This window comes from Tetrao urogallus (assembly GCF_951394365.1).
Source record: "Tetrao urogallus genome assembly, chromosome: 1".
NCBI classification, from domain to species: domain Eukaryota; kingdom Metazoa; phylum Chordata; class Aves; order Galliformes; family Phasianidae; genus Tetrao; species Tetrao urogallus.
Genome location: NC_136813.1, coordinates 183,053,465 through 183,065,726, shown reverse-complemented (window position 1 = coordinate 183,065,726; position 12,262 = coordinate 183,053,465). Strand labels below are relative to the sequence as shown.

At 39.3% G+C, this 12,262-nt stretch overlaps 1 protein-coding gene across 1 annotated transcript in view; it reads right to left on the bottom strand.

Annotated features, from left to right (window-relative positions):
• The window catches only part of CD36 (CD36 molecule (CD36 blood group)), a gene marked incomplete at both ends in the record, with an annotated part of 29,611 nt that extends 18,255 nt beyond the window's left edge, over positions 1-11,356 (bottom strand). The window contains 2 exons of the mRNA XM_079537013.1: positions 1,680-1,840; positions 11,237-11,356. Of these exons, the coding sequence (XP_079393139.1) occupies positions 1,680-1,840; positions 11,237-11,356 (281 nt within the window). The remainder of the gene's footprint in view (positions 1-1,679; positions 1,841-11,236) is intronic.
• Positions 11,357-12,262: the final 906 nt, after the last annotated feature.

Below are 12,262 nucleotides of genomic sequence, written 5' to 3'. Positions count from 1 at the left end.
CAGTCTTTCAACACCACTAAGAAACACAAAAGCCTTCTCCTGTGTGTTTGTAAGTGCCTATATTTCTATTAGTCAATCACTGAGGCACAAATCTCCACGCTGTTGCACTCCTGGCTCTGTCTCTTTACGTCTCCATCTTCTTTCTGACCGCACTGTGGGAGTGGCATTCAGGAAGCACTGTATGGGTTAGTCTACACTATGGGACCACTAAGTTCATACTGGCTCCATTCTGGTATGGATTCATGCTCCATCAGATCTTACAGCCTGGATATGGGGGGACCAGAAACTTCAGAGCACATTTACCTACAGTACAGATGTAACCAGTGCAGGTGGACTATACCCCCAAAGCAGCTGGATCTTTGCTTCTTAAGAGTGGTTGGAGAGCATGCCACTTTAATTAATGGCCTACTGTGTAAAGGAGCTATCTAGAAGTTGGGAGGTTTGTTTTCTAATGTCACATATAACTGGAAACAAAAGACTCAAAGTTTTCCACTTCCAAAGAGAATCCTTGGGATAACTGCCATGTCAAGATCAGTTGTTCTGCTTTGCATTAAGTAATTAAAAATTCAAAGGGTGATTGAGAAAGAGACCCAGTGTTCCAGATGTTCAAGTAGACCTGATATCTCTGATCATGGGACATATCTTTCACTTCATAGGTGAGCATGAGTGCAGCAGTAAGAAGAGTAATAGACATCATTTCTTACATAGCTTTATCTACACATTCAGCAGACTTACTCCTGAGAGGATACGAAATCCCACAGCATTCTCATGTTTAGTGAGAATTCTCCTTCAGCAGTATTTCTTAGCTGCTTGGTTTCCTGGCTCCTGTGTTATCATTTCCTTTGTAATGTATGAACAGGTAATGTATTCCCAGGTAATGTATGAACCAAGATATTCAAATGATAAATTAATCTTTCAGGCATTAAAGCACCTCACCTTTAGATGCTGCAGTCCAAAACTATCTTTGCAAAAATTTTATACACCCACAAAGATATTAAGAATGAAATAACCTATTATATTAAGAATGTGGTAACAAGAGAGCCAGCAACAGGCAGACACTAACTGAGCTTAATGATTTGGGAAGCATCAACTGCTCCTATGTCAACTTCAGATTTAAAATCAAGCAAAAGCTTAATTAAAAGTTTTCCTGAAAGAGGATGGACTCTGCTCTTAGGTAATGCATTAAAAAAAAAAAAAAAAAAGAAAGAAAGAAAAAGAGGGGAAAAAAAATTGGAAACAAAAAATCTGTACATTAAAAATAAAGATCAATAAAACAAGACACTTTATTAAAATAAATATGTGTGATATATAGCTGATAAGACAATCTCTCATTTTCAAGGCACCTGGCATACTTTTCTAAGAGGTGGGCAAACACTGAAAAGCAACAAATGAATCATGCCTATGTGTTTTTATGGTAAACACCTCCCCACTTGGCAGTCATTTTTCACAAGTACAAAGAGCTTCATACCTGGATACCTACTTTATATTCTTTTTCCAAATGTGAAACAGAGTACAGAGAGTGCTTGTGATTGCTCTGCATAGCTGCAAATATTTAGGCATTTTTTACAAGTCTGACTAAAATAGGATTCCGGGCTTTCCAAAACCATTTTTAACTCAGCAGAATTTTGTCTAACAAAACTTCTGATAGGATATATCATTTAAGTGGGGACTCTGCTTACCTGTATGTGTAAGGTCCTCTTTGTTCAAGTTTTGGACGTGCTCCGGAGTTCAAAACCTCTGATGGATTTTCCACATTAAAGATCCAAAACTGCCTGTAAACAGAACTTCCTGGTACAAGCCAATTATCATATGCAATGGTACCATTTGAAATGACAACTTCCTAAAAGGGGAAAAAAAAACAGTTAAGACAACAACAACAACAACAAAATGACTGACAAGTAGTGCTTACTTTCCAAATATCTATAGAGGGTTACAAGGAAACAGAAAAAAAAAGCTGTTCTATCATCAAGAAAAGGCGTTTGGCCAGCATGTGAAGGCAGACTGACAAAACTAAGTCCCTCTAAAATGAGTGAGAACAAAACTGATATAATTTCTACTGTAGCCCGTAGAAAGCTTTCCTAGTGCTGTGGGTGCACATTTCCTTAGTTTCCCCCTCCAAATCCACTGATGACTTCTAAGAAGAAAATCTTTCAAGATCGGAATCTTATCCAGCTGTTTTTGAAGTCCATAAGCTACCTTTCGTACATTTGCCAGTATCCCACAGGAGAAGATAAGCACTATCTCTGATCACAGCACTAACACATGTACTAAGTCATTTTACAGCCAGGGAAAGTGAATAATGCTTATGTAGGACTATTTTTTGTCAGCATATTCTTGTGGCTGAGACTGACACTTTGTATAAAATCTCTGTATTTCACTAGAGTGGTTTCCCAGGTTCAGAAGATAAGGACAGAATAGAAACATAAGGAACAGATAGGACACTGGGAATTGTTACGGAGTGACCAACAGCTTTTTGTATGGCACTCAGACATACTATGATAAATGCATATTGAGTATACTTGGGACTGAAAAGTGAAAGTAAGAGTTTGAAAGTATATTTCCCATATTGACAGGTATATCTGCTCTGTCTAGTCTACATTAGATTTCTATGTAATTTTCATAAATAGCTGGAACAATACATTTTTGTAAATCCATTGGAGGTAAAAATTTAGAAAAGGTTTTGCAATAGGAAGAAAATTCTAAGCAGGCTATCTGCAACCCACAGTGTACTTTCTAGCTGAGTTGTGCAATATTATTTAGTTAAGTTTCAGAGTTCACTTGAGCTACAGAAAAGAAAGAATTGGAATCTTCCAGAAAGTTATGCAGCAAGAAAAGACATTTTAAATTACAATTTAAATTTACTAGATTTTCTTTCTATCTTAATGTTCTGATTCTAGAGTTTCTTTAGCAAACACGTTTCAAAAAAGAATAGTACTAATTAAGAACCACTGTTTGACAAGTGAATGTGACCTCCTGAAGAACTGACAAAGACAATGTTTTGCCTGAGAAAAGGCTGTTTCTGTAGTCTAGCTGCAAATCCTCTGCTGGTAGTGTAAGGCATTGAAATTGTTTTCCAAATTTCTGGTATAATTCATGTGCATTTCTATGTTAGGGGAGGGAAACATTTCCACTGCAAATGCGTTATCAGCCTGAGGGCCTGCACTCAGACCTAACAGCTACAATTCCCTTCAACCTTGTCTTGCAAACCCTAGGAAGCCAAGGACTGTTCCAGCTGTGATCCGGAGTTGGGAAAGCCATTCCCTTCGTGAAAAGAGATTTTCCATGGTTTGGAAATTAGCTTTTCAAGTTTCACAGATATTTACTCAAAGGATCTGGGAGAAATGGGTCAACATAAAGACTGGAGGCTGTCAAATGTGATATCCATCTAAAAGAATGGCAGGAAGAAGGATTCAGGGAATTACAGGCCTGTCAGCCTGACCTTGGTGCGAGGGAAGGTCACGGTGCAGATCATCTTGCATGTACATACACAACACTCAGGTACATACAGTACATACACAACACTCAGGTAATCACACCCAGTCAGCATGGGTTTATGAAAGGCAGATCTTGCTTGACTAACCCGATGTACTTCTATGATAAGATGTCCCATTTAGTGGATGAAGGAAAGGCTGCAAATTGTTGTTTACTTGGAGTTTAGCACGACATTTGATACTGTTTTCCACAGTCTTCTGGAAAAACTGGCTACTCATGGCTTGGATGGATGTACTGCTCACTGGGTAAAGAATTGGCTGGATGACCAGACCCAAAGGTTCATTGTGAATAGAGTTAAATCTCACCGGTAGCTGCTCACAAGTGCTGTTCCTCAGGGCTTAGTATTGGGGTCAGTCCTGTTTAATATTTTTATCAGTGACCTTAATAAGAGGATTGAGTACACCCCCAGTAAGTTTGCAGATGATACCAGATTGGATGGGAGTGTTTATCTGCAGTAGGGGCAGGAAGTCTCTGCAAGAGCAATCTGGGTAGGCTGGATTGATGGACTGCATTCAATTATACAGCATTCAGCAAGGGTAAGTGTTGGGTGGAGCATTCAGCTCATAGCAATCCAACACAGTGGTATAGGCCTGGGGAAGAGTGGCTGAAAAGCTGCCCAGCAGAAAAGGACATGGGAGTCCTAGTCAACAGCCAGCTGAACATGAGCCAGCAGTGTGCCCCGATGGCCCAGAAAGCCAATGGTGTCCTGGCATGCATCAGAAGTAGTGTGTCCAGCAGGACTGGGGAAGGGACTGTCACTCCGTACTTGGCTCTGGTCAGATCACACCTCATATGCTGTGCTCAATTTGGGGTCCTTCACTATAGAAAGATATTGAGTTCTTTGAATATGTGCAGAGAAGAGCAATGAAGCTGTTGATGAGAATAGAAAACCAAGACACATGAGGAGGAGCTGAGGGAACTGAGGATGTTTAGTTTAGAGAAAAGGAGGCTGAGAAGATGCCATTGCTCTCTACATCTCCCTGACCGGAAGTTGCACTGAGCAGTGTGTTAATTCTCCCTTCTCAGGTGACAAGTGATAGGATACAAGGAAATGGCCTTAAGTCACAGTAGAGGAAGTTTAGATTGGATATCAGGAAGAATTTATTCACAAGGAGAGTGGTCAGGCATTAGAACAGACTCCTGAGGGAGGTGGTGGAGTCATCATCCCTTAAGACATTTTAAAAATGGGTGGACATGGTTTTGCACTGGGCTTGTAGTGTTAGGTAGATGGTTGGACTTGATGATCTTTAAGATCTTATGCAAACTTAATTATTCTACTTTAGTGTAGTGCAGTCTGTTCACGTGCAGCTCAGTCTGCTAAGGGTCTGCTTGTGTAATGTATTCAGCGAGGTATTTGGATGAGAGCACAGGCAAGAATTTGACCTCCTACTTCTGTGCAACTGGGACAGGGGAATGCTCAAGGATCTCTGGCAGTTACACGATCAAGAAGACAAACTAAACTCTCTGTAATACAGTCTACAGCATGTAACAGGCACAAAATGAACAGAGGAGTTGCAAACTTGGACAAAATTTGAAAGCAGTGTTACTGGCTTCTTAAAACCTTTAAGGTTTCCCTCCCACCCCTTTTTCCTCCTATAACCCTTTGCTAGGTATTATAGCTGCACAGAATGACACACTGACTCCCCCACCACTGCAGATCTTGCTCAGAGATGCTGGACATCTCCTTCCTTGAGAGGTGCAGAAGTAGCATCCTATCTGACCTCAGCTTTAGACATTAGGAGCACTTTGCATTTATTCTGCAGTGATCGTATCTCATATGTACTATGTACTTTCTTATCAGTCAAGAGCTAATTTGCTTTTTACCTAGAAAGGTGGAGTGACTCTCCCTTTCTTTTCATGCAGGAATAACTGTGTCTGTTATATGCTTGGGAAATGCTAATGGTGAAAAATGATCTTGGATATTGTATGAAGAGGCCCCAGGGAGTGAAGTAGCGGGGCAGCCAGGCTGAAGTGTGCTCCCTTATGGATTTCCAGCCCATCCACAAAATGGCACTACTACCACATGGAGGCAGCTTTAAGAGGACAGCCAGCCTATCCTGACAGCTTTGCAGTTGAAGGGAAAGACCTACTACCAACTCCTGGACCTGATGCATTCACCTTCCCCTTGTATTGGGCCAGTTCTCATTCCTCCAGGAACTTTATCTCCTTTCTGGACTGGAGGAAGACTATTTCATTTTTTTATTTTGTTTGGTTACTTTTCTGCCAGAGAGCTATTTGGCTCAGCTGTGTGGGAAGGGGTGAGGATCAAATGAGAATCAGGGTTTAAACATGGGAAGCAGAAGAACAAAAGAGGGAGGAGAAGGAAGGGAGTAAGACTATTCTTTTTATTGGCATTTGGCCATTATTGTAACACTTTTTTGAAAAAGAAGGTGTGTACATTTTGCTGCCACATATTTTAAGAGTGAAGATCATGGGTTAAAGTGGAAAAAAATCCAGAAGCCTGTCCTTATTCAAGTTCTCATTTAATAGCACTAGTGTACTCACACCAGCAAGTGTTTGGGCTTTGGCTGTCTGATCACTTGCAAGGCCACCCCTAAATACTATCCCTCTCTGTAGCTGGCTTCACATATACTCACTTAGTAATTCTGCTCTGCTTTTTGTCCACTGTAATTTTATGAAAGGTGGAGTAATATGGGAAACAAACAATTCACAACTGTTAATATGAAACAAGTCTCAGCTCCTTAGTTATAGAATCGTATAATTGTTTTGGGTGGAAGGGACCTTAAAGATCATCAAGTTCCACCCTGCCTGCCATGGACAGACATAAACACATCAGCTCCTAGTATCTATCTCTAATTCCTTAAGCAATATTTAACTATTGTTAGCAAAAGTAGCTATACAGAATGCAATTGCTACACAGATAAGTTCAGCTCATGACCTACATGTGCAAGACTGAGTGACAGCAGGAGGAACTTTAACCCCCTTGTCTTTCTGACATTTTTCTACTGATGATGGGTCAACCAACAATACACAAACTGAAGGCTCAGGCAGTCAACAATAGAAGCCTGCTGTATTTTACCGCTTTAGACAAAAATCAGTAATTATGATTTCTTATGGAGAAAACTGCACACAATCAAGCAAAAAAATGTCACGATTCTGGGGGAACAGAAAGATGTTGTGTGTACCTTAGGCTGCAAGAAAACTGCTACTAGTTTATCACTAGTTTTTGTGTGTTGCATATTTTAGGCTGCAAATGCAAGCTGGGGATAACAACATGGTCCTGTGAAACTGAAGTAACTAAATTCCAAGGAAACAATCTCCCATTTTGTAGCTGAAAGTAGGAATAAACATGTATTACTTTTTATGTCATTATAGTTCTCCCACATATTAGACTTCCTATTCAGGCTTTGTTGAATCAAAACTTTGAGTCCTTTTTCAGTTCTCGGTCATAAAAAAATTATGGAAGCCAATCAATTTTACCACTGCTGAAATACGTGTTATATGATCATGTATGTTTCTGAAGCCAGCTGTTGCTTTAATTTCATTGGTTAAGATAGAGAAGTTGCATATGTCTTTCACAGAAAAAAAAAAAAAAATTAAAGTGTGTCCTATGCCTCTGGTACCCAAAAGGCAATGATCTGGCCAATCATGTATAATAGATGTGTAGAGAGACAGATGCCTTAACACAGTAATTAATAGCTAAAACTGATAGCTTTCCTTCAAAAATAGCAGAAGCTAACCTGAAGACTCCACTGAAATAGTAGAGCACTGATGTATTATGACAAAATATTCTGTATTATCAACTCACCAGGAGTTTAATATATTAAGTAATATCATGTAGCTTCTCTTAATCTTTTGAGTTTGCATTCTGGTAAGCAGCAAAAGATCTTAGAGAAAAAGTGGAAAATAAATCACCTAACAATGGCTTTGAATGATTAGACTTAGCTGGAAAAAATAAACTCGATTTTTCAAAGTTAATAATATTGTATTTAGGGGGAGAAAGGCAAAAATATTGACGTGGCTCAGTTATACATCTCCTTTCAGCAGTATCAGATATAAATTTTCTGATCGATTGTTTTGAATAGACCTCTCCTTTTTTTTTTTTCTTTTATTTTTTTCTTTTTAATGTTAATGAAGGTATGAAGGCGATTTCAGTGAAAACAGGGTTGGTCTCTTCTTACTTGTGACAGGACAAGGGAAAATGGCCTCAAGTTGCACCAGGGGAGGTTTAGGTTAGAAATTAGGAAAAATTATTTACAGTAAGGGTTGTTAGGCATTCAAATAGGCTCCCAAGGGAGTCATCATCCCTGACTGCGTCTAAAATCCATTTGGATGTGGTTCTCAGGGACATGATTTAGCAGTGGGTTGTTAGAGTTAGGGTAGTACAGAGTTTCAGAGGGACCTCGACAGGCTGGCAAGCTGGGCTCGGGTGAACCTAATGAGGTTCAACATGGCAAAGTGCAAGGTTTTGCATTTGGGCCGGAAGAACCCCAGGCACCCGTACAGGCTGGGAGGAGTGGTCCTTGAGAGCAGCTCGGCAGAGAAGGACCTGGGGGTCCTGATGGATGAGAGACTTAACATGAGCCAGCAGTGCGCTCTGGCAGCTCGAAAGGCAAACGGGATCCTGGGCTCCATCAGGAGAGGGGTGGTCAGCAGGGACAGGGAGGTGATTGTCCCTCTCTATTCGGCTCTTGTGAGGCCCCATCTGGAGTACTGTGTCCAGGTGTGGAGACCTCAGTACAAGAAAGACGTGGAGATTTTGGAAAGGGTCCAGAGGAGGGCGACTAAGATGATCAGGGGGCTGGAGCACCTCCCCTATGAGGACAGGCTGAGGGAGTTGGGCTTGTTCAGCCTGGAGAAGAGAAGGCTGCGGGGTGACCTCATTGCAGCCTATCAGTACCTGAAGGGAACCTACACCCAGGAGGGGAGTAAACTCTTCAAAAGGGCTGACAATAGCAGGACTAGGGGAAATGGATCCAAGTTGCAGGAGGGAAAATTTAGGTTGGATGTTAGGGGGAAGTTCTTTACAAGGAGAGTGGTTAGGCCCTGGAACGGGCTGCCCAGGGAGGTTGTGGATGCCCCGTCCTTGGACGTGTTCAAGGCCAGGTTGGACAGGGTCCTGGGCAACCTGATCTAAATGTGTATGTTTGGTGGCCCTGCTAGGCAGGGGGGTTGGAACTACATGATCCTTGAGGTCCCTTCCAACCCGGGTGATTCTGTGATAGTACGGTTAGGTTGTGATTGGACTTGATGATCTTGAAGGTGTTTTCCAACCTGAGGAGTTCTACGATTCTATATCACATGACAGTGAGCAACATAAATGTATTGAGTCATATAGAAATGCATATTTTGATAGCCTCAAACAAAATACTTTTTGTAGAGGTCTTCATGGAATGCTATCTTTGCCTTCTGGATAGGTGCAGCTTGGGAAAACAACTTTTGTTCCTTTGGTTCTGAAATCAAAGGTGCCTTTAAAAAAAGGCACCTTTCGCTGTATAGGACCAACGCTGAAATAGTTTAAAATTGACCCTGTTTAGTTAATCTCTTGCACAATGCTACTGGTGGTTGTTGTCATCTTTATGCCTCACATCAGATGAAATGGAAATACGCATACTTACAGATCGTATCTTGGAAAAAATCTTTTTTTTTGTTTGTACATTTGTTTCTATTCTGCAGTCTCTGTTGACAAATTTCAATGAAACTGCCACTGAAATTTTCTTTAAAAAACAACATTTTCTATTCTTGTTTAAAAAACAAAAAGCTTTAGAAAAAAAAATAGTATATGTTAATATTTATCTTAAGCATTATAACAGTGAATAAAAAATATTTGTTATTCTTGTTAGCAATTTCATTTACACAAGTAAATCAGAACTAGGAACCATTCTATGTCTCTGGGTAGACTCAAGACCCTCTTGCGCATCTTCTGAACTGATCTTGTATTTTAGCTGTATTTATCTTTTGAGAAGAGCAATTGCCTTGCAGTCTCCTGGTCTCACTGAATAATCAGCATGATAAACAGAGAAGAAATAATCCAGTTTGACTTGTGGTTAGAAAAACAAATCATTCCTATTACTTAAATAAACAAAGACTCTACAAATTTACTCTTGTGTTATTCAGATTAATTGTGTCACTAATTTTCATTTTTATATACTTCTGACAAGTTGTCTTGAAATAGTTACAAACATCTGAAACATGATCGCAATGCAGAAAATTATAAAGAGGGAAAAGAAAAATTACTCTGTCTAAAACATTACTAAGAATTTGTGCATGTATAATATGTAGATATTTTCAAAGTATGCTGTATAACTGGTCCGTTATTACAAGTAAACAGATGAACACAAAGTAAACAGATGAACACAACATTTGCAGTGTGTGTAATTTGCTTCGAAAATGCTAACTGCACAAGACAACATTGTGGATTAACTGAAAGAAAATTTTTGGTATAAGGAGATATACATTCTAAAATAACACGTTTACAAGAAAATTTTCAACTTCCTCTATATTTCAATCAGTTGAAATTATTTGCAGTTGTAGACAATGTCTATTTTTTTTTTTTTTGTAAAATACTAGAAGGTGGGTGAAACTTTATGCAGAGACACTCCTCTTTTTCAATTAATATATTTTTTTATATTTTTCTATGAATCTGATAAGATCATGAGAGAATACAATGGATGCTAAGAATTGAATTGAATGCAGAACACATTTTTTTTTAAGGGTTTTGGTTTTTTTTAGTCTTTTTTTTTTTTTTCCCCCACAAAGTGATGGTGGAATCTAGGCAAGGCTTCAATAGGCAATGAAACATTTCCTGACCATGTATCCAGTTCTCTGATTTATACTGCTGATGAATAAATTATGTCCAGTCTACCAGAAAGGTTTTTAAATATCTCTCTCCAAAGTTTCCAGCACATTCAACTTCACAGCAGATCTGTTAGGAAGCCTAACCAAAGCTTGATTTCTAACTGTTGGATGGTCTGATTGACCAATTTTAACTGGTTTCCATGGCTTCCATGGTCATTTCTTTTCAGTATGGCTTAAACCCACAGTTATGTACTCATTTTAACAGAAGATTTAACAAATTAACTTTGTATTTTTAACTACAGTCAAAACTAGATTCTAAAGAAAATCAGGTGAAAAGAGGTTGTGAGAGAGAGAAAGAGGGAAATGTTTCTGCATGAAGTCTACAATACGTCAGTTATTCTTCACACACCTTAAATCAAGGAAAGGTGTCTGGTGAGATTTTGTAGTCTCATGAAGCAAAGCATGTTTCAATTACATAGTCACAGAACATGATCTGAATGAACTCAAGAGTAAGACTAGATTCTGCATTAGAAATTTGTGTAGGTTATGTGTAGTAAGGAGTGCATAGTGGCATGAAGTGCATGCATAAATGCATGGTGTGAGTCCCAATTAAGAAAAAAAAATGCAGAAAAACAGTTGGATCAGTATAGTGGTAAAAGAAGAAAACAGTAACTATTGTAATTGTAATAAAATTAAATAGACTGAATTATATTAATTAAAATTAATCTTGAAAAAATATTTTACCTTCTCACTCAAATCATGAAAAAGCCAGCAAATGTGGTAATGTAATAAAAATATTAAAGTAAGTGCTGCAGCAACTACTCCCAGGAAAGTTTGGATTGTACACTACATCAGGCTTTAAAAAAAGTTAAGAGAAAATGAAAAAAAAAAAAAAAAAAAAAGGAGAAAGAACAAAAGATTCAGAAATAATGACTATTCAGGAATCAGAAAACCACTGGATTGAAAAAAAAGAAATATTTTGTACCTTTTTTATTGCTCTGCTTATGAGGTTATCTCCAACTGGTATCAGAATTCCTCCAAAGATGGCCAGCACAGCACCAATGACAGCCCCAGTAAGGAGCCCACAGCTTCTATTACAAGTCATTCCTCTCCTTTGACAGGGTACAGACAGGAAATGTAAAAATATCCTTGTTGCAGTTCTCCAAGCTTTTTTTCACACTTCTTGGTCCCAACAGACTCACTGATCTTCGTGAGAGAAGCTGGTAATGTACACAGAGAGTGAACAAAAATTACATTCTAAAGGTCAAAAATACAAAGTACATGAGATGAAATAGGTAGGAAGATAACATGTCAACAACAGTCAGATAGAGGATAGCAGTACCGGAAAAAAGTTTTATACACATTTGGCATGCTAGTCACTTGACACATACAGCAATCTGGTTTTTCCTCATTTTCTTAAAGGCCATTACGTTGTTTCATTTGCTTTTTTTTTTTCTTCTCCCTTTTTCTTTGTGTTATGGCTCTGCAGTACAAAGGAAAACTGTCATAACAGTACTCAGATGACATTCTTCCTTAGGAAAACACTTTCTCAGAAATCTCCCTGTTCCAAAGCAGGAGGTTATAGCCTTCAGCCTTGATCACAGCCTGCAATGCCCATGGCTACCACTTCAGGCAAAATCAGGAGTTTACAGCACTTGTGTAAGCTACCCAGGCTAGGCCTGCAACACATCTTAGTGGATATGGCAGTCTCTAATAAGAGGCATCTAGAAAAAGTCTGTCTTCTTGTACCTCTGTCAGTCCACAGTCTACTACTGAAGGGATAAAATTTTTGTTTCATAGAATCATAGAATGGCTTGGACTGGAAGGTACGTCACAGATCACCCAGTTGCAACCTCCACTGTGGGCAGGGTTGCTGACTGTTAGATCAAGCACTGGATTAGGCTGCCTAGGGCCCCATCCAATCCAGCCTTGAGCACCACCAGGTATGGTGCATCCATGACCTCACTGGACATCCTGTTCCAGCACCTGTGAAAAACTTCTCCCAAAGTTT